General features: G+C 35.9%; 1 protein-coding gene and 2 long non-coding RNA genes across 3 annotated transcripts; 2 read left to right on the forward strand and 1 right to left on the reverse strand.

The window, feature by feature from the left end:
• Positions 1-3993: 3993 nt before the first annotated feature.
• LOC140046568 (uncharacterized) lies at positions 3994-8801 on the forward strand. The gene is made up of 4 exons (XR_011844813.1): positions 3994-4144; positions 4843-5014; positions 5301-5433; positions 6147-8801. It is a non-coding gene; the product is annotated as an uncharacterized lncRNA (long non-coding RNA).
• A 5775-nt stretch (positions 8802-14576) lies between these two features.
• Positions 14577-20942, forward strand: LOC140056451 (uncharacterized). The gene is made up of 3 exons (XR_011846763.1): positions 14577-14818; positions 20186-20300; positions 20574-20942. It is a non-coding gene; the product is annotated as an uncharacterized lncRNA (long non-coding RNA).
• LOC140056442 (uncharacterized) lies at positions 18570-20160 on the reverse strand. Its single transcript, XM_072101813.1, has 2 exons — positions 19937-20160; positions 18570-19787 (listed from the first exon to the last, which is right to left on the reverse strand). The coding sequence occupies exon 2, from the start codon at positions 19508-19510 to the stop codon at positions 18785-18787; it is 726 nt and encodes a 241-aa protein (XP_071957914.1). The 5' UTR covers positions 19511-19787; positions 19937-20160; the 3' UTR covers positions 18570-18784.
• Positions 20943-25201: the final 4259 nt, after the last annotated feature.

Here is a 25201-nt window from a genome sequence, read left to right on the forward strand (position 1 = left end):
GCGTAGAAACATCAAACAGGTAATACGGGATATATTACCCTTCTGATCCGCTTGACTGAGTAAATGGGCGTAATACGGAATTATATCTCATACATAATTATTGACCAATCGGATTACAGAATTCACGTACACTAAGAGATAGAATATATATGGCTTTTGACCAGATTGTGACAATGATCCCTTTTGATAATTAAAAAAAAACCACGTTTTACATATTGCAATTTTATTCCGTAAAAAAAAAGCGACAAAAGCGCTGTATACCTTGAAAACGCGGCCAAATTGTGCAAAAATCCCCATTTTCCAGCGTGTTTTTTAGTTCTCTCCACTAATAATCGTCGGATGTATCTGATTCAAACGGTAAAATGTTTAGAAATGAAAGCTTCATATTATTTCATTAATCACATCACTTAAATATGTGTTATCTCATCGGAAATCACAATGTTGCTACCTTTTACAGTGTAGCCACCCATACTTCGACGCGTAGAGTCCATGCACTTAAAAAAAAATTATATTGCGTGTCCGCCGTCGAGAGGGACTAGCAGGTCTTCAACCCGATTGTAAATTGGCTATACAAATATCACATCTAATTATACATTTAAAATCACATATCATTTTAAAGTCCAAATATTGAGGAAACTAAAAAGTCTAATTTTGTTTTATATAATTAAACAAAACATGATATTTAATTGGAAAAATAATTGGGTGTCCATGTAAATTTGACTAGCGCAGCGAGACAGATCCACACGGTTTACACACATATGCCTGGTAACTTTCATTATATCAGATTGTAATCGTAACACAAGTAGTGCAGATAGGGTTTTGTGTAACAACGGTTATCACATATTTACCATTTGTACAGTATATTATGCATTAGCATTGCTTTACTCTACTATTAAACTTGTGTTTGAATTATCTGATCCCGTGTTCATGACACCGCTATAATGTGACTATCCTATCAATAATGTACACTGTAAAAAAAAAACTGTTAAATTTACAATTTTTTGACTGTAAAAAATTACATCCGACGACCGTTTTTACTAATTACAGTCGTTTACTGTTAATTTCCGCCTTTTTACAACTATTTACTGTAAGTAATAATTTTTTGTACCAATTCGTTGGTGGCGCTGTAATTAAATTAATCTGAGCATGCGTCGTCTGTGTTCAGATTTGAAATTTACCCGGGCCCCCGCGCGGGTCGCGATTTTTTTTTTCGTACATAAGTTGGGGACCCCTCATGAAACGTCACAAAATAAACATGAATAATTCATCAGTTAAATGTTCTTGTTCCGTGTGCACCCAAGCGTATAGCAACAAGAAGTGATTACACAAGACTAGTGCGGTGGTACGATTCTAGGCCTATCTCCGCGCTGTTGTTGCGGCGTGCGATTTCATAGAAGAATAGCGGCGTTTTGTGTGGATTGTTGTCGAAATAATTAGCCTTTAGTTTATGATAGTGTTTTTAATATAATTTATTACTAAAGAATTACGTGTTAAAATTATAGTTTCTATTAATACTATTAGGCCTAGGCCTAATTATTAGTCTCTAAACATATGTCTATTCTAGTAGAGCTGTGTGTGTGTGTGTGTGTGTTAGGTATGACACAATCCGAGTAATAAGTCAGCAAAATTAAACAATAAACATTACACAAAAATACAGTTTTTATTCTCGTGGGTCTAATCTTCCCATCTCATGTGTTCATAAAATACGCGCATTTTTAAAGTTCCTTTGAGTACATGCATTGTTTGATAATAAAATAGCAGAATTAAAAAAAATACAGTACACAAATTATACACATTCTTTATTCTTGTGGGTCTAAGCTTTCTTTGGGCTATGTCCAATGAATTAGGCTACTTAGTTTAATGTCTTGCCTAGCTGTCGATTAGCCTCGACTCGACACATTTTGTGTGAAGAAGAGTGCGCGAAGGCAATCGCGTGAAGAATCCTAGGCCAACTGTAGAAAGTATCGTATCGGGTAGTAACAAAGTGCGAGGCAGCGAAGCAGGGGAAGGCATGCGAGGCAAGTCAGAAATTTATGCGAGGCATCGTTTTACCATCATCAAAAAATGCGAGGCATCATTTTATCATTTCTCAAAATTGCAAGGCAGGTAATCACCGAAATTGAAGTAGCCTAGGCCTAGGCCCGCTAGGCTAGTTTCCTTTTGCACCTGCCTTGTATTTTAACCAACTTTATCCTGAATACCACAGCTTAGAATTAGTAGGCCTACTTTAATGAAGAAAAATCACATAAAAGTAACAATAAATCCATTAAATTGGTGATTTTACAGACGTTGTTTTTCTCGCATTTCGCACACTCAATGTTCAATATTTTGGTTTCTATGGAACGCCAAAAGAGCAAAATTAATTAGAGGGCTAAAAACTCTGTGGAATCCATTTATATTTAACGCATTATTTGGTGAAAATCAAGTACAATTTCAATAGATTTTGTCACTGTCAGTAAGGAAAAATGTTACTGTTGATAATGTACACGGTTTCGTTAACCTTTTAAAGAATAAAATAGAAAAATTCATCATAATATCCTTAGTAGGATGTCCTAGGTCTAGACTAGGTAGTGATGTTGATTTAGGATCGATTATTATTCTTTGAAGAAAACAGAACAGTATCAGCAGTAACATATTACAACATTTTTATTGACAAATTAACAAATATATTGAAATAAAACGTGTTTTTCACCAATAAATGCATGAGAAATTGACGCATTCTACTGAGTTTTAGTCCTCTATTATCGTTGCTCTTTTGGCGCTCCATAGAAACAAAAATATTGAACATTGAATAAGTGAAATTCGCGAACAGTGTGCGAGAAACACGCCTGTAAAATCATTAATTTAAGGATTTATTTGTTACTTTTTATGTGATTCTTTCATTAAAGTACTCATGAGGTATACTTCTAAGGTATTCACACGATAAAGTTAGTTATCAAATTTGGAGTAAAAATACAAGCGAAGGAAACTAGCGCCACGTTTATTAGTACGTACATGGACAACAATAAATAAAAATCGTTCGTAATATACTTAGCTTACTAAAACAGGAATAGTGTATCATTATTAAATATTACACCAATTATTATTATATCAAAATTGATTAAATTATTTTCTACATAGGCCTCTTATCTAGGTTAGGGCTAAGCATAATAAAAATTATTAGCTAAAGTTTAATTTTAGGCCTAGTATTACAATTGTCGGACGTAAGTCTTTTTTCAAAGGCGCTCCAGAATTCTGTCGCAATTTTTTTCTTTGCGGCATGTTATTGGATCGGCATATCAGTTACCTTTTATTCACCGCCAGTTATTGAACTTGTCCTGGCAATCGCTGTTCACCTTATTTGCGAGAGAGGTACACGTGTTGTTCCTAGAGAATGGAATGTCAAAAATGTCTTTGGCACGCCGCTCAGAGAGAAGTCTGTGCGTTGCTGCTGAAACCACGTGCTATAGTAGGGGAATGCACCACAATCCTCTGAGCTGAGGGCTGAATCATTCCGCTACCTGCTAATAGTAAAGAGGGATTTTCCATCTCTCGGGTCTACCGGATCTAGGCGCAGGGGTGTGACAAAATATTATTTTCACTCTGCTATGTTCGAGAGACATGTGAGTGAACACGCTCGAAATGCCAACAAACATTGCAGTCATTTGATGAGTGTGTCGCTATAACAATTATTGTTTATCGAAAGTTGAAGACTGTCGTTCAGATTTTTTAACCGTAGTTTGGGCACTTTTGTAAAAGTAAAATTTGACACGATATGACTTGAATGAAAAAACAATCGTTACATAAAAATAAACAACATGATGAGTGTATACACGAATCTATTTAGATACGCTTGTATCGATTGATTATTAGGCCTATAATATAGCATACATTTAGCACGTTAAGATATGCCTCGCACCGTTTTGAAATTGTAAACTATATGCCTCGCACTTTTGGAAATGATAAAATGATGCCTCGCACAAATATTTGGCATGCCTCGCACTTTGTCAACACTCTAAATGTAGGCCTATATTATGTTAAAACTGTTAAAGAGAGCCAGGCTAGGCTTGACTTACTCTCAGACTCTGGCCTGACATAGCCTACTGTACACAATACAGGCCTGCCTAAAAAGCCTCTAGCTAGACCAGGACTCAGCAGTCAGGAGGTAGGCCTAGGCTAGGCCGTACAGTACAAAATACAAATGCTTGGCTAGTAGTAGGCCTAGCTAGGTCTTGTTGTTGATGAAAGTGAAAGGGAGCCGTAGTAGTAGTAGTAGACCTATAGGATCCCGACCTATATAGGCCACCATGTTAAATACGGTATACTTTCACTGTTCAGGAATTTAACATTATTCAATAAAGTAATTAAAATGTACTTTTCTATTTAATTAACCTATAGTATATTAAATATTATTATTCCACCATAAATTGTATACAAGTAGGCCTAGGCCTGCCTAGTATCTTTTCAGGAATTGACATTATTTATAGTTATTAATTATTAAATAACAATAATTATGCCTATTAACTACTATATAGGGCCTACAGTAGCTAGGCCTACATACAACTTTTTTTTTAATGTAATTGGGACCGGCGGCCCCTCCCGCCCTGGGTTGGTTAGTGCCTACTAGCCGAGCTAGGATTCACTAGTCCAGACTATGATGCCCACCCAGTAGTAGTAGTAGAGTATGTTAAAGTGTTGCAAACTTTAAATGAAAAGGAGAAAGAAAGCCAGTCCTTGCATTGTTTATTTTGGCATTGAAACATCTTGAGAATAAGGTTCTCTTTTTTTAGACTTCTTCTTGTATCAAATAAAAGTGTGCTTGTTATGTTGTAAAAAATTATTAGGTTTTTTCTTAATTTACAGAGGAAATTTTAACAACATCAAAGTGGATGCTGGCTGTTGTGGCCATGTTGTATTAATAATAACATTGTTACGTGTGTGTGTGTCTGGATTAGAAATGCTGTTCGCTGCATACTACTGTTTTGGAATCCAGTATAATGCTGAGATGTTGCAGCTACGATGGATTTTTTCAAAGGTATGTTTTGCATACTTATTGTATAGTTTCACTGGCTTTTATGCTGCTACTGGCTTGAATTTGAACATCTACAGTAGTGTTTTTAATTATTTTTAGACCAAATGTAATATAACACTTGGTGATATTAATGTGTCTTTCATTTGAAAGTGACTATAAAAGCAAGCTTTTTAACAGTTCACAACTATAAATATTAGAATGCTTTATTTTTTTTCCTAATAAAATGCAATTTGCTTATTCTTTTCCAGTATCAAATTTATGATAAACTACATTATTTTGTTTCTTTCAGATGCTTTATGCTAATGAATCCTGACAAAGGTTCAAAATCAGCAGTCAGAAAAAATAAGAAGAATTATTCAATACATCCTAAGGTTCTCACCATAATCAACAAAATGAGTGACCTGGAATGGACTACATAAAAAGTAGGTGGTTTAAATATTTATTTTGAATTTAATCATGATTTATTTTGAGATTTAAAATGACTTAATTTGGGTAAAAATTACAACAATCTGGCTCAGCCCATTTACACTTTCTTTTAATTAATTAAAATTGATTGTTTGTAGAACCCCTAGCAAAGGTACATTTATCAGTGTTTGCATACATAGAAACCGTATTTATTCAAAGAAATGTTCAGAAGGGAAGGAGGGACATTTATTTTTAGGGTGTAAAATGGTAACATATATTTAGTCAAAATCTAACACCCCTTCAATTTAAAACCTACAATACAAGTAATATTAGGATATGATAAATACAGTACATACTGTATTTTTTAAATTTTTAAATTGTAGATCATTTGCAGTTAATATAACTACCAAGAAATGTGTAATAACCCTGGCTATAAAAGTATTGTGTGTATTATATAGCTTTAAAGCAACTAAAGTGTTCATGTTATTTTTACAACACTGCAAGCCGGCCATGGGTGTGAGTTACCTGTGCTTTATTGTAGTAAGCACTTTTGATTTGCTCGAACAACAATACGCTTATGATTATAATTATACAGTTTAAATAATTATAATTAACCTTGAATTGAAGCTAACATTTCATTACAGTTGTATCGCCTGATTCATCTGTAATATATGTTGTGGAATAATTAATATTTAATTTTATTTATAATATATTTTTATAATTTTGACAGGCATGTTCATCAAGCAACATGACAATGAGCATTGACTTGCCAGGATAGGCTCCTGGACTTTGATCTTTGACGATGCAGGCCACTGTTGTTTTTTTTTAAATCAATAATAATCTTTTTGCAATTCATAATCAAATTTAAGTACATTTCATTACATTTATACATTAATTTAAAGAAAACTAGAATTTGTTTAGTTTTTATACAACAGACAGACAAAAAGTACAAATCTATTACGTGTAACAATAAAATTTGGTTTGTAATATGTGATTTAGGACTTTATCCTGTAATCTGGTAATAGAATCGTAGAATGTGTAATAAATAGTGTACCTTGTTAACCATAACAATGCTTTGCTTTATTCATTTCAGTCTTACATAGTAATGTGAAAATACAAAGTGTTGTACATTTCGGAGTAAAAATCTAAATATTGCTATCGTAGATGAAAAACTTGTTTCCTGATGCACTGTATGTGACTCATCTGTATACAAAGAAAAGAAAACATTGAAAAATTTACGGTAAAAGGCTGGCAGCAGTTTTGCCAAGGAAAAACCGTAAAATACATGGTTATTTTTGGAAAACCGTAAATTCTTTAACAGTTCACTGTAATTTAATTTACGGGAAACTGTTTTAATACAGTCTACTGTAAATTATTTTAAATTTCAATGTAATTTTGTTTACAAAATCCTGTAAATTGAAAATTTTTTTTACAGTATATTGTAGAACAAAATACAATTAACCGTAAAATAAATTACAAACAAATGTTAGTTTTGCGGTTTTTGACCGTTACACAATTTACAGTTTAACCGTAAATTTTACGGGTTTTCCTTGGCAAAACTGCTGCCAGCTTTTTACCGTAAATTTAACAATTTTTTTTTACAGTGTAAGCGTCCAAATCTTCAAGCGGTAAACAACTGCGTACGAAGTCTGCAGTGAAATTACTGTAGCGTGAAAGCTGCGAACACTGCAGTTTGTGCACTGAATTAAACTGTATAGTGTACCTCTTATTAAGCTAGGGATTATCATACAGTTTACTAAATATTTAGGGCTAATCATTGGTTGCGGTGTTAAAATTCCTGGAAACATTTGTGTGAACAAAACTAGATCGAATTGCTGTCATGAGTACTGATTTGTTGGGCCGTGATTTCAGACGCCTAAGTTATCTATCTAGACTTATTTTTTCGAATAAATGTACGTACCTATCAGATACACTTGTCTTGTGTCGTATAACAAATAAATACTGTAATAGTTACTGAAGTTACTATTACAACCTCGTCAATAAAAAAACAAATATGTACTGTATATGTTTATTCACCTATTTTTGAAAACGCATACTATAAAGTTTCCTTTGTCTATAAAATGACGTAATCATCATAATGCACATTGTTTACAGGAGTAATTAAAAACCAAATTGTAGTTGGAGAAAAGAAACTACGAAGCATGTTTATGTTATGTTGTGTGCCGTTATGTTTTCACCATTGACAGCCATTGGAGTAGAGCTGTATCATAGAGGTTGGTGTTTGCCTTCCAATCCTAAGGTCCGGGGTTCAATCCTGATTTAGTGCCGCCATATATGGTTATAACTCACACTCTTTCACTCCCTAAGCCTCAAATGAGACATAGTTTAACTGAATGATGCTTATTATATACTCTACGATAATTGATTTTTTTTTTTTTTCTATTCTTGTTTACGTAACCATGTATATATACCATATATATACCAATATCACCAACGACAGCAACCAATGTTATATGATTTAGCACATTGTAAGGAATACGAAATGACCTATTACACTATCCTTGGCCCAGGCAGAACCCTCTAAAGTTTAACTAGAGACTCCCCTTACCATAAGTATACCATATGTAACCTTAGATATTGTAGATACCATCAGCAACCAACCTGTAATGAATATGAAATGGCCTATATAGACAACCACTGCCTTGGTTGCTGGTGGTATCTACAATATCTAATCTATGCCAGTTGGGGGAAGGGGGTCTCCAGTCAAACTTTAGGGTGTCTGGCACTTGCGGTGCAGCAGACAATTAGTCTGTCGTTACCCATTTAGTATTGTATGAACACAACTTGTTCATTTGGCATTAATTTTGAGTGGTACCTTACTATTCTATGCTAACCCCATTTTTAGGCCCTCCCTCGGCGGGTCTGACGGGCATTGCAGCAGACAAAATGTCTGTCGCTGGTGGTATTGGTATAAGGATGTCAATGGGCATCCCATGATAGTGAAATTAGGTGGTATCTCTGTCATCTAAAAAAATGTTAATTCCACAAGCACATAAACAAAATAAAAGTAATAGAAAACGTAAAAGACAGTTGATAATGATGACACACAAATCGAAAATACGATGTGGATGTATATAAATGCTTATAAATACTATCTAATTCAATTTGAGCGTATTTATTTGGGCCACTTCCTTGAAAGTTGGTAAAGAGATGGAAACTTACGAATGGCCATTTGGTGGTCCCTGGACCTTAATTGACATACTTTATTTTAATGTACTCCCAATGCTAAACAAATTAATCTCGGTGACTGAGGGTCGAGAAACGGTAGGGATTAATATTAATTTTATTTTATAATTTATCTCATCTTCATAACTTTCTTTCTCTTTAGGAAACTTATGCTTAACAGAGTCTTATTACAAGTCTTTGGGAGTGGAGTTGTAATTTGTCATTAGAAAAAATCCTGACATATGACAGGACTTGAACCCAGGGCCCTTGAATTGGTAGCCACAACTCCATCAATTCTATAATATATAATATTCTATAATAATTCCTGGATGTCGAAAAGGTTTAGTTAGTCTCTGTCCGAAATTAAGTGCAGAAAATACGGTAAACTATAACTGTACACACAGCATATATACAATTCACATGCTTAATAAGAGACACCGTAGATGCATACATACAGTATAGTTCTATTGCAATATTTATTCATACAATATTCACACATGCTTAATAAGTGTCAAGCTTCCTCGTCCTGGTGGCCCCGTTATTGGAATATTAGAACTGTTCTTGTAATTAGGCCTATGGCAACAAAATGTTATTTGTGGTACATTGTATAAGTTTAGATTTTGAATTATTTTCAAATGTTTATAACTGACTAAGATCGGTTGGGACGGCTGACGACCTATAATACTAAATCACTGGTCGGTTGCTCGATACGAATGTTATAATTAGGTACTGTCCCACCCTAAAATTATTTAATTGTTGTAAGACAATGACGTGTGCGATACCATGCAAATAAACACAATTGTATATTTTGTTGATATTTGATTCAAAGTTTCAACTTAGGGGTGATGATTGTCGTCAATTTGTTGCTACTCACGCCGAATGAACTAGAAGTGTGAATAATCTCGTTCTAAACATATAGAGTAATATAATGTAGAAATAACATACCTTTTATCTGCTAACCAATTGAACATAAAATCACTATAAAGTAAAACGATTAAATCCAAATAATTGTATTTGAAAGTAGCCTGGGTAGCGTTTGTAAACTTGAATAACACTGTAAACTTACATGTAACATAGAACTAAACTTGACTTGAACAATCTTGAGACAGGATAATATCCGCTAATAACCTCTGACTTGGACGAGATGGTAGCAGCAACTGTAAACTTACATAGAACTAGGCTAGACTTGCCCCAAGTCTGTATTTATTGTCTTTTTTTTTATTTATTTGTTTTTATTTCGACCGCGATTTTTGTCTGAAAATACAGACTTGTGAAACACGTATAGAAATCGATTTGCAAACCGCAAACATCCAATAAGAATGACGTGGTTATCATACCGTATTTGGCTATATGGGGCGGGCGGTATGTAAATATGGATTTCGAATCAACCAATGATCATTTTGTTTCAAAATGAAAAAGATCGAGTACGTACGTACAGTATGCTGAATGTACGATGAGACTGAACAACTGTTGAAATATAAAATCGTGTTGCCAAGTTGTTTTGTTTATTAATTGTTTAGTCCTGGCCTAGGCCTCCTTCGTAGGGCTACTCAACTCGTACGTATGACCTTCCAAATAAAACGCCAATAAGGTAGGCCTACATACCACCACCGACCGGCACACAACAGGCTACACCACCACACAGAACAGGACAGGGTCTGGGTGGGAATTAAATCTAATTTTTTTCGCATAATAAATGATCCATTCAATGTTTGATTTGGCGGAGAAGCTAGCCTATCATATCAAGACGAGTTTTCATGTTCTTGGGAAAAATCTCATCAAATGTTTACCAGACTACTAGGCATATAAAATCATTTTTAGCCTTCGGAAACTTTCATCAATGTACCCGGCCAAGTACACATTGTCTAAACGTAACATAGCGCATGCGCATCGTCTTAGACGTTGAGTCTTTGAAATTCTGAAATATGAATATTAAAACGATGTACGAGTGAGTAGCCAATGGCATGCGGCTGAAACTAGTCAACTGGATAATTTATGCACCAAGAATTCTTGGTGTCAAACCACGTGACTTATGCGTGTTTCCCCAGACGGAGTATCCAAACTCAAGTAATACACGTATGAAACGCCATATGTGCAAAAATATTTATATTTTTACAAAACTCCGTCTGGAGCCCAGACTAAGAACTAGGCCTAAACTTGACTTGAACAATCTTGAGACAGGATAATATCCACTAATAACACGATGGTAGCAGCAACTGTAAACTTACATAGAACTAAACTTGACTTGAACAATCTTGAGACAGGATAATATCCGCTAATAACCTCTGACTTGAAGGTCGTGTTTATACAACACCCTAAATTTGAACATGGCTTTAATTTTTAGCGTGTTGTTGGGACCGAGGTCAACCCACCTTAACGTTTGCTGTTGTTTACTGTACTATACACTAGAAATCACGATACCGTGTTGTACCGGAAGTTTCATCAACACACAGTGCATGCTAGGATAAAAGGTCAAATCGTTGATCGCTTGAATTGGCGGAGTTGTCAACAATCATCGTCGCCTCCTCGCTGTCCGATGTATTCGCGCGGTTTTTACCATTTTCATTATTGTATTCGTTCACGTTTGCATTGTGTTAATTTTGTTCTCGGTTCATTTAATAAAAGTTATTTTAAGGGTTTCATTGTTTCATCTATACACTATGGAAGAAGATGCCATTTTTGCGATGTTATTTTTTCTTCTGTTTGGAGTTGGAAATGATAGAGGCCTACTACCACTACGAACGAGTTGGCCCTGTCACGCCAAATGAGGTACCACTGCCAAATGAGGTACCGCACTTAATTTGGCGTCTAAGGCGCCAAATTAGGTACTATTGCAAAATGAAGTTCTATTGTAATTTTGTAAAATACAGTTTATATAAAACAAACATATTTGAGCCAGTATTAAACTACAATATGTATTCTGTGTTGTTACGCCTGTTATTAGATCAAGCTATTACATTAAATTAATATAAAGCAGAAAATAGTTATCCTTTTTTGATTTTCGTCGAATAGATCGAAGCGGAAGTGCTTCGGTCATGGTCCGCAAATTATATGATACGCCTTGAAGTGTGCCAAAATGTTTTTACTACTTTTAGTTGAATCACCGCGTGTACAGTTAAAACCAATAGATTGTGCTGCAGTGCAGATTGTCTGTACAGTAATGTGGGCTGTCTGCTTGGGGGTCTGTCTATCAAGGTACAACATTTCGACGAAGCCAATTTAATATTTTCATTTTGTTTTAATATCTGTAGAATGCGTCGTCATTTATTCTGAAGCTAATACTGTAGGCCTATATACCGTAATCAGGCGGTATTATTAAGGCTAGCTCACGTACAGCAGAATTCACGTAGAATTAGGGTGTGTAGAAAGCGACGACCTCGAATTGGACGACCCGGGCGACCTAGAATTGGACGACCTAGAATTGGACGACCCATAACACGAAACCGACGACCCCTATAATAGCCTAGCCTAGCCTAGGCCTAAGTATGGTATAACATCCCGAAGCCGAACATAACCAAAGATCTTTAAACCATACCTTATATAATACTCGCAAGCAAGCAATTGATTGAAAAAATACAGAAATATCGCCATTTGATACTGAATGTGCCGACACGAACAAACGAACAGATATGGAACGCCAAGAGTGCATCATTAAAACTGCATTCGACTCGATTAGCACACGAAATATCATAAACATGGCAACCTTTTCCAGCGGCAGGTAAGGCTATTTTACCTCCATGGTTTGACCATGGAGGTATAAAAATATTTTTATACCTCCATGGTTTGACCGTATACAATGCATGTGTGAAATGTAAAGCTTTCTTATGGCCCTCCCCATGCAGGATTAGGCCAAGTTGAGCCGCCGACAAGTTGAGGCGCCGCCAGAAAAACGTTATTTTCTATGAAACGCCAAATGCTTACTTTCGCCGGTGCTCGTTTCTAATTAATAGAAGTTCTATTTATATTAATTATTAGATATAACGATGTATATTCCAAAGTTTATATATCACGGTTTTTAGTATATATTATTAGATATTATAATTAAAGAGAAATAATTATGAATATCTGACTTGTAAATTCCAAAATATAAGGCCTAAAACATGACCGAAAATGATCGTTTTTAGCCAAAAATGACGTAAACATGTTGCCCCCTCAGGCGGCAGTTGAATTGAAGTAAAATAATTGCATAAAATCACCGTTTTTTAGTAAAATATTTTGTGTATTAACATTGTAAAATTCAATAAAATATGATATTAAAAGATAGTAAATAAAAAATAATAATTATTTAACCTCATTCGAAGAATATCAATACTCTATTAGTCCTGAGAGACAACGTGATTTTACGTGGTAGGCATACACGCGAGAAAAATATTATGGAGTGCACTGCACTGTTTTACCTTGAAAGATTAAAAACAATTAAATTATTAAATATGACTACTTTCCTTTGCTGTTTCAAACCAACAAAATTGTAGTATGTAATTGTTATTTATTTTCATGACACAATAAACCTAAAGACCATGAACTTATGTAGGGCCTACTAGGACACCACTCTATCACTACGCGAAATGTCGTAAAAGACGCACTGGCCGTTTCATAGAAATTACCGGCGGCTCAACTTGTCGGCGGCCCAACCGGTCATATCCCCCCCATGCACATGTTACGCTGCTTGGTAGGCCTATAGTGTTCGTTATAAGAAGACGAGATGTTTATACGTCCATGGTTTAAGCATGTATTGTATAATATTTATTTCTTTTTAATTTATTTTTAATATGTCGAATGCAGTTTTAATGATGCACTCTTGGCGTTCCATATCTTTTCGTTTGTTCGTGTCGACACAATCAGTATCAAATGGCGATATTTCTGTATTTTTTCAATCAATTGCTTGCTTGCGAGTATTATATAATAAGGTATAGTTTAAAGATCTTTGGCTATGTTCGGCTTCGGGATGTTATACCACACTTAGGCCTAGGCTAGGCTATAGGGGTCGTCGGTTTCGTGTTATGGGTCGTTCAATTCGAGGTCGTTCAATTCGAGGTCGCCCGGGTCGTTGGGGTCGTCCAATTCGAGGTCGTCGCTTTCTACACACCCCGTAGAATTATGTGGTGTTGTTGCTTGATTGTAAATTGCCCAGATTCTTCATTAGAAAAGAACTGATCAATTTGAACTGATATTAAGGAGTCTTTAGAACATGACAGATATTAAGATGTCCTCTATAAACGGAGTCCTCACAAACTCATATAAGAGGTCCTCTTGTAAAATCAGGTTCCCGTCGAATTTATTTTAGATAAGTAACTAAATTATCATGGATTTCGTACCCACCATTCCATCGATAGCTTTTTTTTTCTCTTTTGTGGTGCAAACACCACTTTTATCCACATTCATTATATTATCTCATGTCATTACATAAAATCATATTATTTAACACATTTGTTAATTCCCAATGTCGTTACAATTCATCAGTAACATTTTTACATTTATGAATTCCGTATTGCCTCCTATTTTCATTAATGTTCTTCGTTTTAAAATATTTTACACATAAAGAATTTGTGAGATTTTCAATTGTTTGTTTTAATTTTACAACCCGGATTATACAATGTATTTATATACAAGATAAAACGAATTAAATCAGATCAGCACCACCTGTAACTCGTATCACTGTGAATTCCTTTTCTGATAATCGAGCAAATTAGAATTTATATTAACATAATAGTATTTCTTAAAGCTACCCATTTTTCTATACTTGTTTCTTTATTGTTATATCTTTCACATTCAATGTTAAGCATATTGCTTTCCTTTTGAATGAATTCCATAAAGATTTACCCACTGGCTTATTTAAAGATGTATTGTCCCCCTGAACAATTTTTTTTTTTAAAGGCCATTTTAATGATACATAAAAGTTATTCACTTTGAAAAAAAATTGGATCAAAAAAAAAATTATTTACCTTAGAAAATCGTAATTTCAAGTAAAAAATAGTCAACCGGAAGTCGGTTGGCTGGCAGCCAGCTGGCTTCCGGTTTAATTTAACCCTTGACCTGAATTAGCTTATGAATTATGCATATTGTATGATTCTTGTGCGTGTATGTGACCTCTAGGTCATCAGAAAAAAAATACGACGTGATATGGCGAGACGACGATGTGGGAAAGTTCTGTAGTTTAACAACAACAAAAACAACTCCTACTTGAAGAAAAGACTATGGCTAGGCCCTAGCAGATTGGTAAGTAAGAACTGTAGTTTCTATGGTGCAGCTTTGTTAGTTAGTATAGGAAGCCTAGCTAGCCCATTACAGCTGTACTGGCTATCTAGTGTACTATCCCCTATCTATTGGCTAGTCCTAGAGTAGTAGCTAGTCTAGTAGTGGTAGTAGTACTAGGCCTAGTTGTAGGCCTGAGTGAGGGTTCACCCTGAGTGAGTAGCAGGCCTAGCTAATACTTATAGATACAACTTGTAAGCCTTATTAATAGTTATAGCCAACCTAGCTTTAAATAGGATTAGGCCTATAACATTCATCTGTGAGCATGGAGTAAGGAATAAGGTTTTAGCATGAGAGGTATAAAAATAAAATATTTTATACCTCCATGGTTTTATTGTGACTTGTGTGAATTTCGACACCACCAACTCGTCTTATTTTTAGTATAATACTATAATATTAATGTAAAGAAGACCCGTGTCACACGTTAACGTTTCCAAACAACTTTAATTCAACAATGATCAGATGTTCGAAATCTGCACCAACAATAACAAATTACATAAACACATGCATAAAGCTAGGCCTAGACCACTGTATAAAGCTCCCAAAAGCAAACTAGACAAAAAACTCATTAGAGCTACAGTATATAATAATATCAAAGTACAATACAGTGAATGCACTACTCAAAGAACTTACACTATTACGTCTACATTAAGGTTATATTTCACGGGAATTCTCATAAGATGTGCGTATCAATCACCAATTCAAAGATTCACATGGTCAACATGACCTCTGACCCACTCTTATTATCTAGAACTAGAGAGGGCGCTAAACCATTAAACAAGATATAAAGTCAAACTTTACATTCCGCCCCACGAAACAAACTATTCATTAATGCCGTCTACTGCCACTAGAACGATCAATCGTTGCACTGCACGAGTTACAGTCTGCTTCGCATTTCTATCTTCATTTCTTAATTCAACTTGCACCGTTCTCACTTTTCCGTTTATGTCTGGATACACACTGGAACCCAATCCCATCCTCCATTTCCCACGGGCGGTGTTGCTATCCTGCACCAACACGACATCTCCGATCTGCATATTTCTCTTCTCATGATGCCATTTTTGTCTAACTATTAATGATGGGAAGTAATCTCTGTTCCATTTAACCCAGAAAGACTTTATTAAGCTTTGTACAAATTCGATACGGTTTCTAATGTTATTGGTAGCTCTCCATGGTCCACTCGGTACTCTGGTTGTAGCACGTCCCAATAAAATCGTATTTGGACATAAGTATGCCCCATCTTCGGGATCGGTTGGATGTCTCCCAATTGGCCTTTCGTTAACCAAGTTGGCTACCTCAAATAGCACGGTTTGTAATTCGTTAAATGGAAGAACTTGTCCACCAATGGCATGATGTATACCTTTTTTATACCTTTGTTCAGTATCTCTGTTACTCCATTTTGCCAGGGAGAATCCGCGGCTGAAAACTTCCAAGTAGTACCTTTGGTGATGCCGAAATCATGAAGATCACTCTCCTGCCATCCGTCAATTACCCCTTTTAACTCCTTCGAAGCAGAAACTAATTGATTGTATATCTCAGTGGGGTATCCTCTTATGGACACAAATCTACGAAATGCTTGTAGAAATCCAGTTGTGCTGTAGTCCGTGGCGAGGTCTAGATATACGGCTTGAGTAACAAAACAGGTGAATATGATTCCATAAGCTTTTCCTCTTGCTCTCTTGTTTACTTCGCCACGAGTTATAAATGGACCAAACAAGTCAACACCGATGAATGACCATGGTGGAGAGGGCTTCAATCGCTCAATAGGTAATTGTCCCATCTGTTGTCCGGACATGTCTTTCTCTCTCTTCCTACAAGGAACACAATGGTGTCTGATGCTTTTGGCTAATCTCTGTAAATTCAGAATCCAATACCTCAAACGAACAAGGGATACGGTAGACTGTACACCACAATGACTCCTATTATGTGCATGTGTAACATATAGTTTCGAAAATCGATGGTTTGCTGTCAATAGCGGTACTTCTTGGTTGTTGTAGCTAAAGTTAATATGCCTCTGCGCACGAGCTCCTACTACAATCACACCATCATCTTGTACTCTAGGTGATAGCTTAGCATACTGGTCATCGAATCGTTTTTCATTGTTTATGAGCAAGTCCATTATTGGTTTTTGGCACTCGATAATCCACAAGAGTTCGGCTTCATTGATGTCATTTGCTGTTAGAACATTTAAAGCGCCGGCAATTTTTTTCATTTTATACATGTTTTTCATTTTCGTGTTGTATACAACAGCCTTCTCTGGATCCTTTTTTAACCTATTCTCAAGAGATTTTAGAGCGAAAAGTGCGGCGTTTCGATTATTTGGCAATTCAGCTGGGTCTTTAATCCAGGGATATTCTGCAATCCAATGAGAACCACAAAATTTGAGATTTTTCTCGATCAACGCCATTTCCCTTTCTTCCTTCAGTGTGTATTCCTTTGCGCCAACGGGACATCTCCCACAACGACAGCTACCACATTGAGGGTTGCACTGAACACCCATTCCTGCCATCTTAATAAATGAATCCAAACTGCAAGTTGTAACATGATGTATTAATGCTGCAGTCTTTACAAGCGTTGTTGTATTTTCTTTTAGGGTTGGATGTGAACCGCCCAAGCATTTTCCAAATCGGTTCTCGAGCAAAAGTAGATGTTCCGCAGCTTCCATTCTTATTGGGTGATAACCTGCGTACTCGTATCCTACAAGCAAGTCAACTTGGCCAGTTGGTCGCTTGATCTCTTCAAATCGGACTTTACTGAATAGTCCCACTACATGCTGCACTGCTATGCATTCTATATTTGACGTAATCTGGTCAATACCGTATGCAGATATGTTGATCACGGATCCCTGTTTGTCGATTAGAGGTACAATATAATGGAAACTGTCTATTTCCTCTGTTAGTCCTCCAATCTTCGTAATGGCAATTTTCAGAGGCTGACCCTTAAGCTTGGCTGCCCTTGCCGATTTGTTTGTTACGAGAGATGCCGTTGCACAGCCATCAAACAAGACATTCATATGCCCAGCTCCCACCTTTATGCTCATCAACTGCAAAAGGCAGGCTCCAGTTTGTTTAGAAGTGGCGACCCCCGTGTGGTGATTTAATGTTGTTTTGGGTTGACTATTGTCTCCAACAGTATCGTCATGTAGGCTTGAGTGGTGTAAGCGTGAACATTCAGATACACCACATTGTCGTTTGTTTTTGCATTCAGCTATACGATGCCCTCTTACTAGGCAGCCAAAACATGCACCCTTGGCCCTAACAAGTTGTGTTTTGTCAGATAGGTTCATTGCAATGTAAGCCCGGCATTCAGGCGTGGTATGCTGGCCCATGTCATGGACTAAGCAGTTCTTGTTGTTTTCAGATTTGGGTGCGTCGTTTCTCTCTTCAATGTTTGTGGTGTTAATGGTAAAGCGCGAAGACGGCTTCGATCTCACTCCCGACACTTCGTATTCTACACTTTTCTTTTCCCTCACTAAAAATTTAAGAAGCGCAGGAAATCTGTCAGTTCTATCAATTACTGCTTTTTCATCATATAATGACCGTGACCATTCTCTTCGAATAGCAGGTGGCAATCTCCTCTCAATGTCACTAACCACTCTGGTGTTGGACATTTCCTTCTCCATTCCTAATTTCCGTAGGTCATTATGACCTCTCTCGATGATGTCGACAAACTCAACAAATCTTTTGTCGTCTCCGTCCTTGAGTGAGTCGATACTTTCAAAGTCATGCATAACGGCATCTGCTAATTTTATTGGGTCGCCATACCGCTCATCCAATCGCTTCCATATTTCGTTGATATCATCATCTACGGCGCCTACAACTTGTAGAGGTTTTTCTCCAAGAGATTTCCGCAAAACGAATGCTGCTTGATCCCTTGTGGTCTCAGGCAAAATGAATTTTAGAAAGTCTGTTTTGAATCTAGGGTAGGCCCTTACATCTCCGTCAAAGGTTGGCAATCGCATTTTTTCCAATTGTATACCGCCTTTTTATTTCTCTTTTCATCTACTGTCTTCTGAGTTTTGCTTTTGTCGAGGTGCTCCAAAAATATAGCAACAGCACTACTGGTCTCGCCGTACTTATCACGTACTGACTGGAGCCACAGATTTTCATTTATTGCCTCTTCATTGGGAAGCATGGAAACGTATTGCATATGTGCAGTTTTTACGTCTTCCATCAATTTTACAAGGTCAGCCCTTGCAGCTTTAACACCCTCAACAGAATTCTTGTTAATCAATTGGATTATCTGATCGCAAAGTTGTTGAAAATCATCATGTTGTATGCTACGAACGTTTTTCGCTCTCATTGCTGATATTTGGACTTCTTCCTCCTGCAGATGCCTTCTGTCAATTGCCTCAGAATCTATGTGCTGTTCATTAATGCGTGTTTTGTGTCTAAGTATCATTTCTCTTACTTCATCATATGTCTTCTCTAGTTGGCCAATCCAATTCTCATTCTCCTCTTCGTCCTTTGCAGACTGTAAAACTACTGATTCATGTCGATCGTTTACTGATTTCCAGGCTTCCTTCAAGTCAGCATTCAGCATATGTACATATTCTATTGTTTTATTCTGGTCAATTGCGGCGACGATAGAATTACAAATTCTTGTAAAACGTCCCTTGGCAATACGTCTCAATTTCTTATAATCGGGGTCAGCCATGTTTTATAGAATAAAATTAAAGTCGGTGATTCAAGTGAATACAGTTCTGTGTATACAGTAATACAAGGATGTAGCTCCTGGCGCAGTCAAATATTGGTATCACACCGAAAGAACGGTAACTTGAGTGCGTGATGAGCAGGTTCATAAACAGGTCAGCAGAGTGCTGTCACTTCTCACTGTGCACGTAGAACACAGTATTTCGAATGTAAAGAAGACCCGTGTCACACGTTAACGTTTCCAAACAACTTTAATTCAACAATGATCAGATGTTCGAAATCTGCAACAACAATAACAAATTACATAAACACATGCATAAAGCTAGGCCTAGACCACTGTATAAAGCTCCCAAAAGCAAACTAGACAAAAAACTCATTAGATAATAATATCAAAGTACAATACAGTGAATGCACTACTCAAAGAACTTACACTATTACGTCTACATTAAGGTTATATTTCACGGGAATTCTCATAAGATGTGCGTATCAATCACCAATTCAAAGATTCACATGGTCAACATGACCTCTGACCCACTCTTATTATCTAGAACTAGAGAGGGCGCTAAACCATTAAACAAGATATAAAGTCAAACTTTACAATTAATAATAGTCTTTAATTTATCATTATTCATATCACTTTTCATTCACTTTAAAACATTTAATTTTCTTTTCTATGTAGAGTTTGTGATTAAAAAAAATTATACATAAGAGCAGCGAAACTCAAAAAGCGAAAACTTGTGAATGGCTGCCAAAAATAGAAAATAAGGTCACCACCAGGGCCAGGAGAGATTATGGTGCTTGGTTTTTCTTTCATGATTAATTAGATTTTAATGCTAATATAAATTTGTGAAAATTGTAACTAGGCCTATACTGTACATCCAATAATGTAATTATTTTAGAGAAAATGACCAAATAATCTAAGTTGAATATTTTTTGGAATGTGTACTTTACAGTACTTAGTACCGTTATGTTGAAAATTCTTCCAAAGCAATAACGTTCAAACCAACGTTCACACAATTAAACTTTTTATGTACATATTTTAATAAATAATGTCTTTCTTTTAATAGGTATTAACACACTTGAATGAACAATATGAGCAAGTAGTGGAAAATGGTGAAGAAATCAACACAAAATGTGGTAGCAACATTCACAATATTTATTTGAACGTTTCTTACTATGACACTTTAAAATGGATGAACAATCACAGAAGACAAGTGTCATATTATTTATGTTGTGATTCTCTGTGTTTAGAGAAGGATGCTTTAGACCAGGTCCGCCTTATATTATTAGCCAATCAAAATCGTATAATTTTTGGAGGGAAAATGTTATCCTCCTCTGAAGCCTAAAATTTGCATATCCAGTATAAAAGTGGAATGTAATAGATATTAGAGAAGAAGAGAGAATAAGATCAGAGTAGATAAACGGAAAGATGATAAAGAGAATATTAACGCTTGACTGGTAGTGGTAGAAAGATGTATTAATCGAATTACAAGGAATAAAAGTTCTAGTTGAGTTAAATATACCTTTTGTATGAGTTATCATTCAGAAACAGCTGTGTACGTCGCGTGGAAATATATACGCCTGAGAAAGCTCGGAACCAACTAAAATAAATTCACTACATGGTGGCAGCGGTGAAAATTTTTGTTTACATGATTTAAGTATCAAGAAGAAGAAGAAGAAGTGACAGTGCCTACTCTACGGGCCTGTTAAATCAGTAACCAAAAAGTTAAATGGTTACGAAGATCTGGATTCCTGACAGTTTTTATACCGTGCGTTGTTTGGATATTACAACGAAGAAGAAGTACTGTTGAGCTCAAGGTACCTGCTCAAGACTGCTGGATATTCATCGGAGATACTTATATATTCACCGAGGTCTGAAAGAAGAAGACTGAAGTAACAGAAGGAAGCCCAGTAAAGTTGGAGAAGATTTGCAAAGCTGACTTTGTAAACTATTTTTTATTTCGAAAGTAAATATTTGTACGGAGCGAACTTGGAACGTTGTTTGTGACTTTGAAGTAAATTAATGTCTTATATTGTATTGCATTTAAGAATTTATGTGGATTTCATATTAATCAACAAGGTAATACAAATACTTTTATAACATATTTTGTATACATAAGTTTACATATTTCATTAGTAAAATTGTTATTAGCATGACAACTTTAAGATCGGGTAAAAATATAGATAAGACTATGTCAGAAAAAGATACTAGGGAAGATATGGTTGACCAAGAAGAGGTTGACCAAGTCAATGAAATGTATGATAACATGGCTAGGGATATTGATTTGCCCGAAATACCCGGCGGTATGCCTAAAGATATGATGCTCGAATATTTTCGAATGAAGTTCGAGGCCGAGGCCGAAAACAAAAAGTTAGAATTACAATACCAACAAGACCAATTAAGATTAGAAGCAGATATAGAGCAAAAGAAAATAGATATAGAGCAAAGAAAAATTGAATCACAAGAAAGAGTGAAAATGATGGAATTAGAAAATAGGTCTAGCTACAGTAAAGCTAGGAATATAATAGATGAAATGAAGGTAAAGGTTCCTACTTTGAAGGAATCAGATGATATTGATATATATTTTAGAACATTTGAACACTTGGCAGAAGCCACAGGTTGGGATAAGAATACGTGGTCCGCTAGGTTAGCACCTGAACTGTCTGGTAAAGCTAGGACAGCATATGCATCCTTAACCGTAAAAGAATGTGTAGATTATGATACCTTAAAGAAGGCAATCTTAGAAAAGTATGATGTGTCCGCAGAGACCTACAGACTTAAATTTAGAAATTCAAACAGAGTTAAAGATATGTCCATCAGGGAATGGCTGAATGAGCTCTCCCATTATTTAAAATGTTGGATGAAATGTGCTAATGTAAAAGAAGATGATGCTGCAGGCATTATTGAAATGATTATAATGGAATAGGCACTTGATAAAATGCCTGAAGATCTGAGGCTTTATCTTAGAGATAAACAAGTAAATAAGAGCTATGATATGGCTAGGATAGCCGATGATTATATAGCTAATAGAGGTGGCCGTGGCTATTGGAATGCCGTAAATTCTGAAAATAAGCCTACGTATTATAAGGGCCAAGAAAACAGTAAACCCAAGAATAGTACGACTCAGAATAACCCTGGAGCTAGGCAGCAAGGATACAATAGGTATCGCGGAAGGGGAGGCAAATTCCATAACTATGGTAGAAATTTCCAACAGAGAGAACCTTCAAATGAATGGATTAATGGCCTATGCTTCAATTGTAAGGAGAAGGGACATAAAATAGGGGATTGTCCTAAGATGGTAGCAAAAGGAAAGACTAGTGACACTAAGAAGGGCCCGAATGTGAAAGATGGCTTAAGATGTGAAGAAATAAAATCAGATAGACCCCAAGTAGTTATGGATAGTGTAGAAAATAAAATGGAGAAGTGTACAATACCAGGAAAATTAGAAGGACTGGATATAACTATGCTAAGAGACTCGGGATGTACCCAGTCAGCTGTTAAGGAAAGTCTAGTGCCAAACAAATGTTACTTGCCAGGAAAATGGGTTACGTTAAGAAGTATAGGAGGCGATATTACCGTCCCCTTAGCTGAGGTAGCTATAGAAAGTAAGATAGTGACAGGAAAAATGATTGTAGCCGTAATCGAAGGATTACAGAGGGACATGTTATTGGGTCATGATTTGGACCAGAATTGTGGGGAAACAATGGCTAAAGAAATGTTCGTCCTAACTAGGGAGCAAGCCAGAATAGAAAATGATGTTAGAATACAAGACGAAATGATATTGTTAGGGAAAGATAGTAACTTTAAGCCGATAGAAGAGCCGCCTAAAGAAACTAATGTACAATTGTTGAAAACAGTAGTAAATGACAACAAAGTAAATAAAACAAAGTGTTTAGATGATATGAATGGAACAGAAATGAATAATTTGTTTGACGAAAATGAGGATAAAGCTAAAGATAAAACAGTCAAACATAAAACTTATGAACAACAGCACAAGCTGAACCTAACTAAACAAGAACTGATCAAATTGCAAACTAAGGATGACTCACTCAAAGGAGTGTTTGACAGGGTAGTCCCTATAGAAGAAATAGGTCAGCATAGGGTGTGTTTCTTTATGAGACAAGGTATATTGATGAGAAATTGGAGTAGTATTAAAGATAAGAATAACCAAGTGGAACAGATTGTATTACCCACTCAGTGTAGACAGGGTGTATTACACTTAGGTCATAATGTGCCATTTGCAGGTCACATGGGTGTTAAGAAAACTAAAAGTAGGGTCCTGAACCAATTCTATTGGCCAGGTATATTTAAAGATGTGGTAGTCTATTGTAAAGTCTGTAAGGAATGCCAAAAGGTAGATAAGGGTAAAAGTAAAAGGAAACATACTTTGATACCATTACCGATTATAAGTACACCATTTAAACGTATAGCGATAGACATCGTTGGACCCTTATCTAGAACAAGCCGTAATAACAAATATATGCTTACTATAATTGACTATGCTACGAGATATCCGGATGCTATCCCGTTAGAGCTGAAACAGTAGCCAGGGCTCTAATAGAAGTCTTTACTAGAGTAGGATTACCCGAAGAGATTGTACATGATCAAGGAACTAATTTCATGTCTTCAATTATGCAATATATATGTAGTATGTTGGGGATTAATCAATTAAAGACTACAGTGTACCACCCCCAAAGCAATGGGCTTGTTGAAAGATTTCACGGTACATTGAAAAATATGATACGGACACTTATAGTAAAGCAAAGAAAAAATTGGGATAACTACATACCCCCCTTTCTGTTTGCATACAGAGAAGTTCCTAGTAAAGCGACGGGCCATTCACCTTTTAAATTGCTTTATGGTAGAGAGGTGAGGGGACCCTTGAGTTTACTCAAAAGTAATTGGGTAGAAGATGAAGAAACATCTACTGATGTTATCAAATACATGTTAGAAATAAGAGAAAAAATGGAGGAATTAATGAAAGATGCTAATGTAAACAAACTTGAACAACAAGAAATTATGTCCCACAATTATAACAAGAATGCTATTGATAGAGAATTTGTAGAAGGGGACAAAGTGTTGATATTCCTTCCAGTAGGAAATAGTAAGTTAGACAGTAAATGGCAAGGCCCCTTCACTGTTACAAAAAAGGTCAATGATGTAAATTATGAAATATACATAGGAGGTAGAAGAAAAGAAAAACAAATTCTACATGTTAATATGTTAAAGAGATGGTATGATAAAGTAGAAATAAGTAAAGATGGTTATTATGTAGTAACAAATGTTCAGTCGATAGAAGTCCATGACAATGAGTTAGATAGTGAAATAGACATAGGATTGTCTTATCATCAATCACAAACATGGAGAGATGTTAACGTTAGTAGTAATTTAAATGATACACAAACTAAACAATTAACAGAATTGTTAAAGTACCAACAGAATGTATTCTCGGATGTACCAGGTAGAACTCACTTAGTGACACATGAAATTAAGACTAATGGTGAAATGCCTATAAGGCATAGGGCATATAGAACGCCCCAAGCATTAAAGGGTAAATTGAAAGAGGAATTAGAAAGTATGTTGGCTATGGGTATAATAGAACCTACTGTTAGTGCCTATGCTGCACCTATTATTGCCCTGAAGAAAGGCCAGAATCAAATTAGAATGGTGACAGATTTTAGATCACTAAATAAG

Source organism: Antedon mediterranea, chromosome 1 (assembly GCF_964355755.1).
Source record: "Antedon mediterranea chromosome 1, ecAntMedi1.1, whole genome shotgun sequence".
Lineage (NCBI taxonomy): Eukaryota > Metazoa > Echinodermata > Crinoidea > Comatulida > Antedonidae > Antedon > Antedon mediterranea.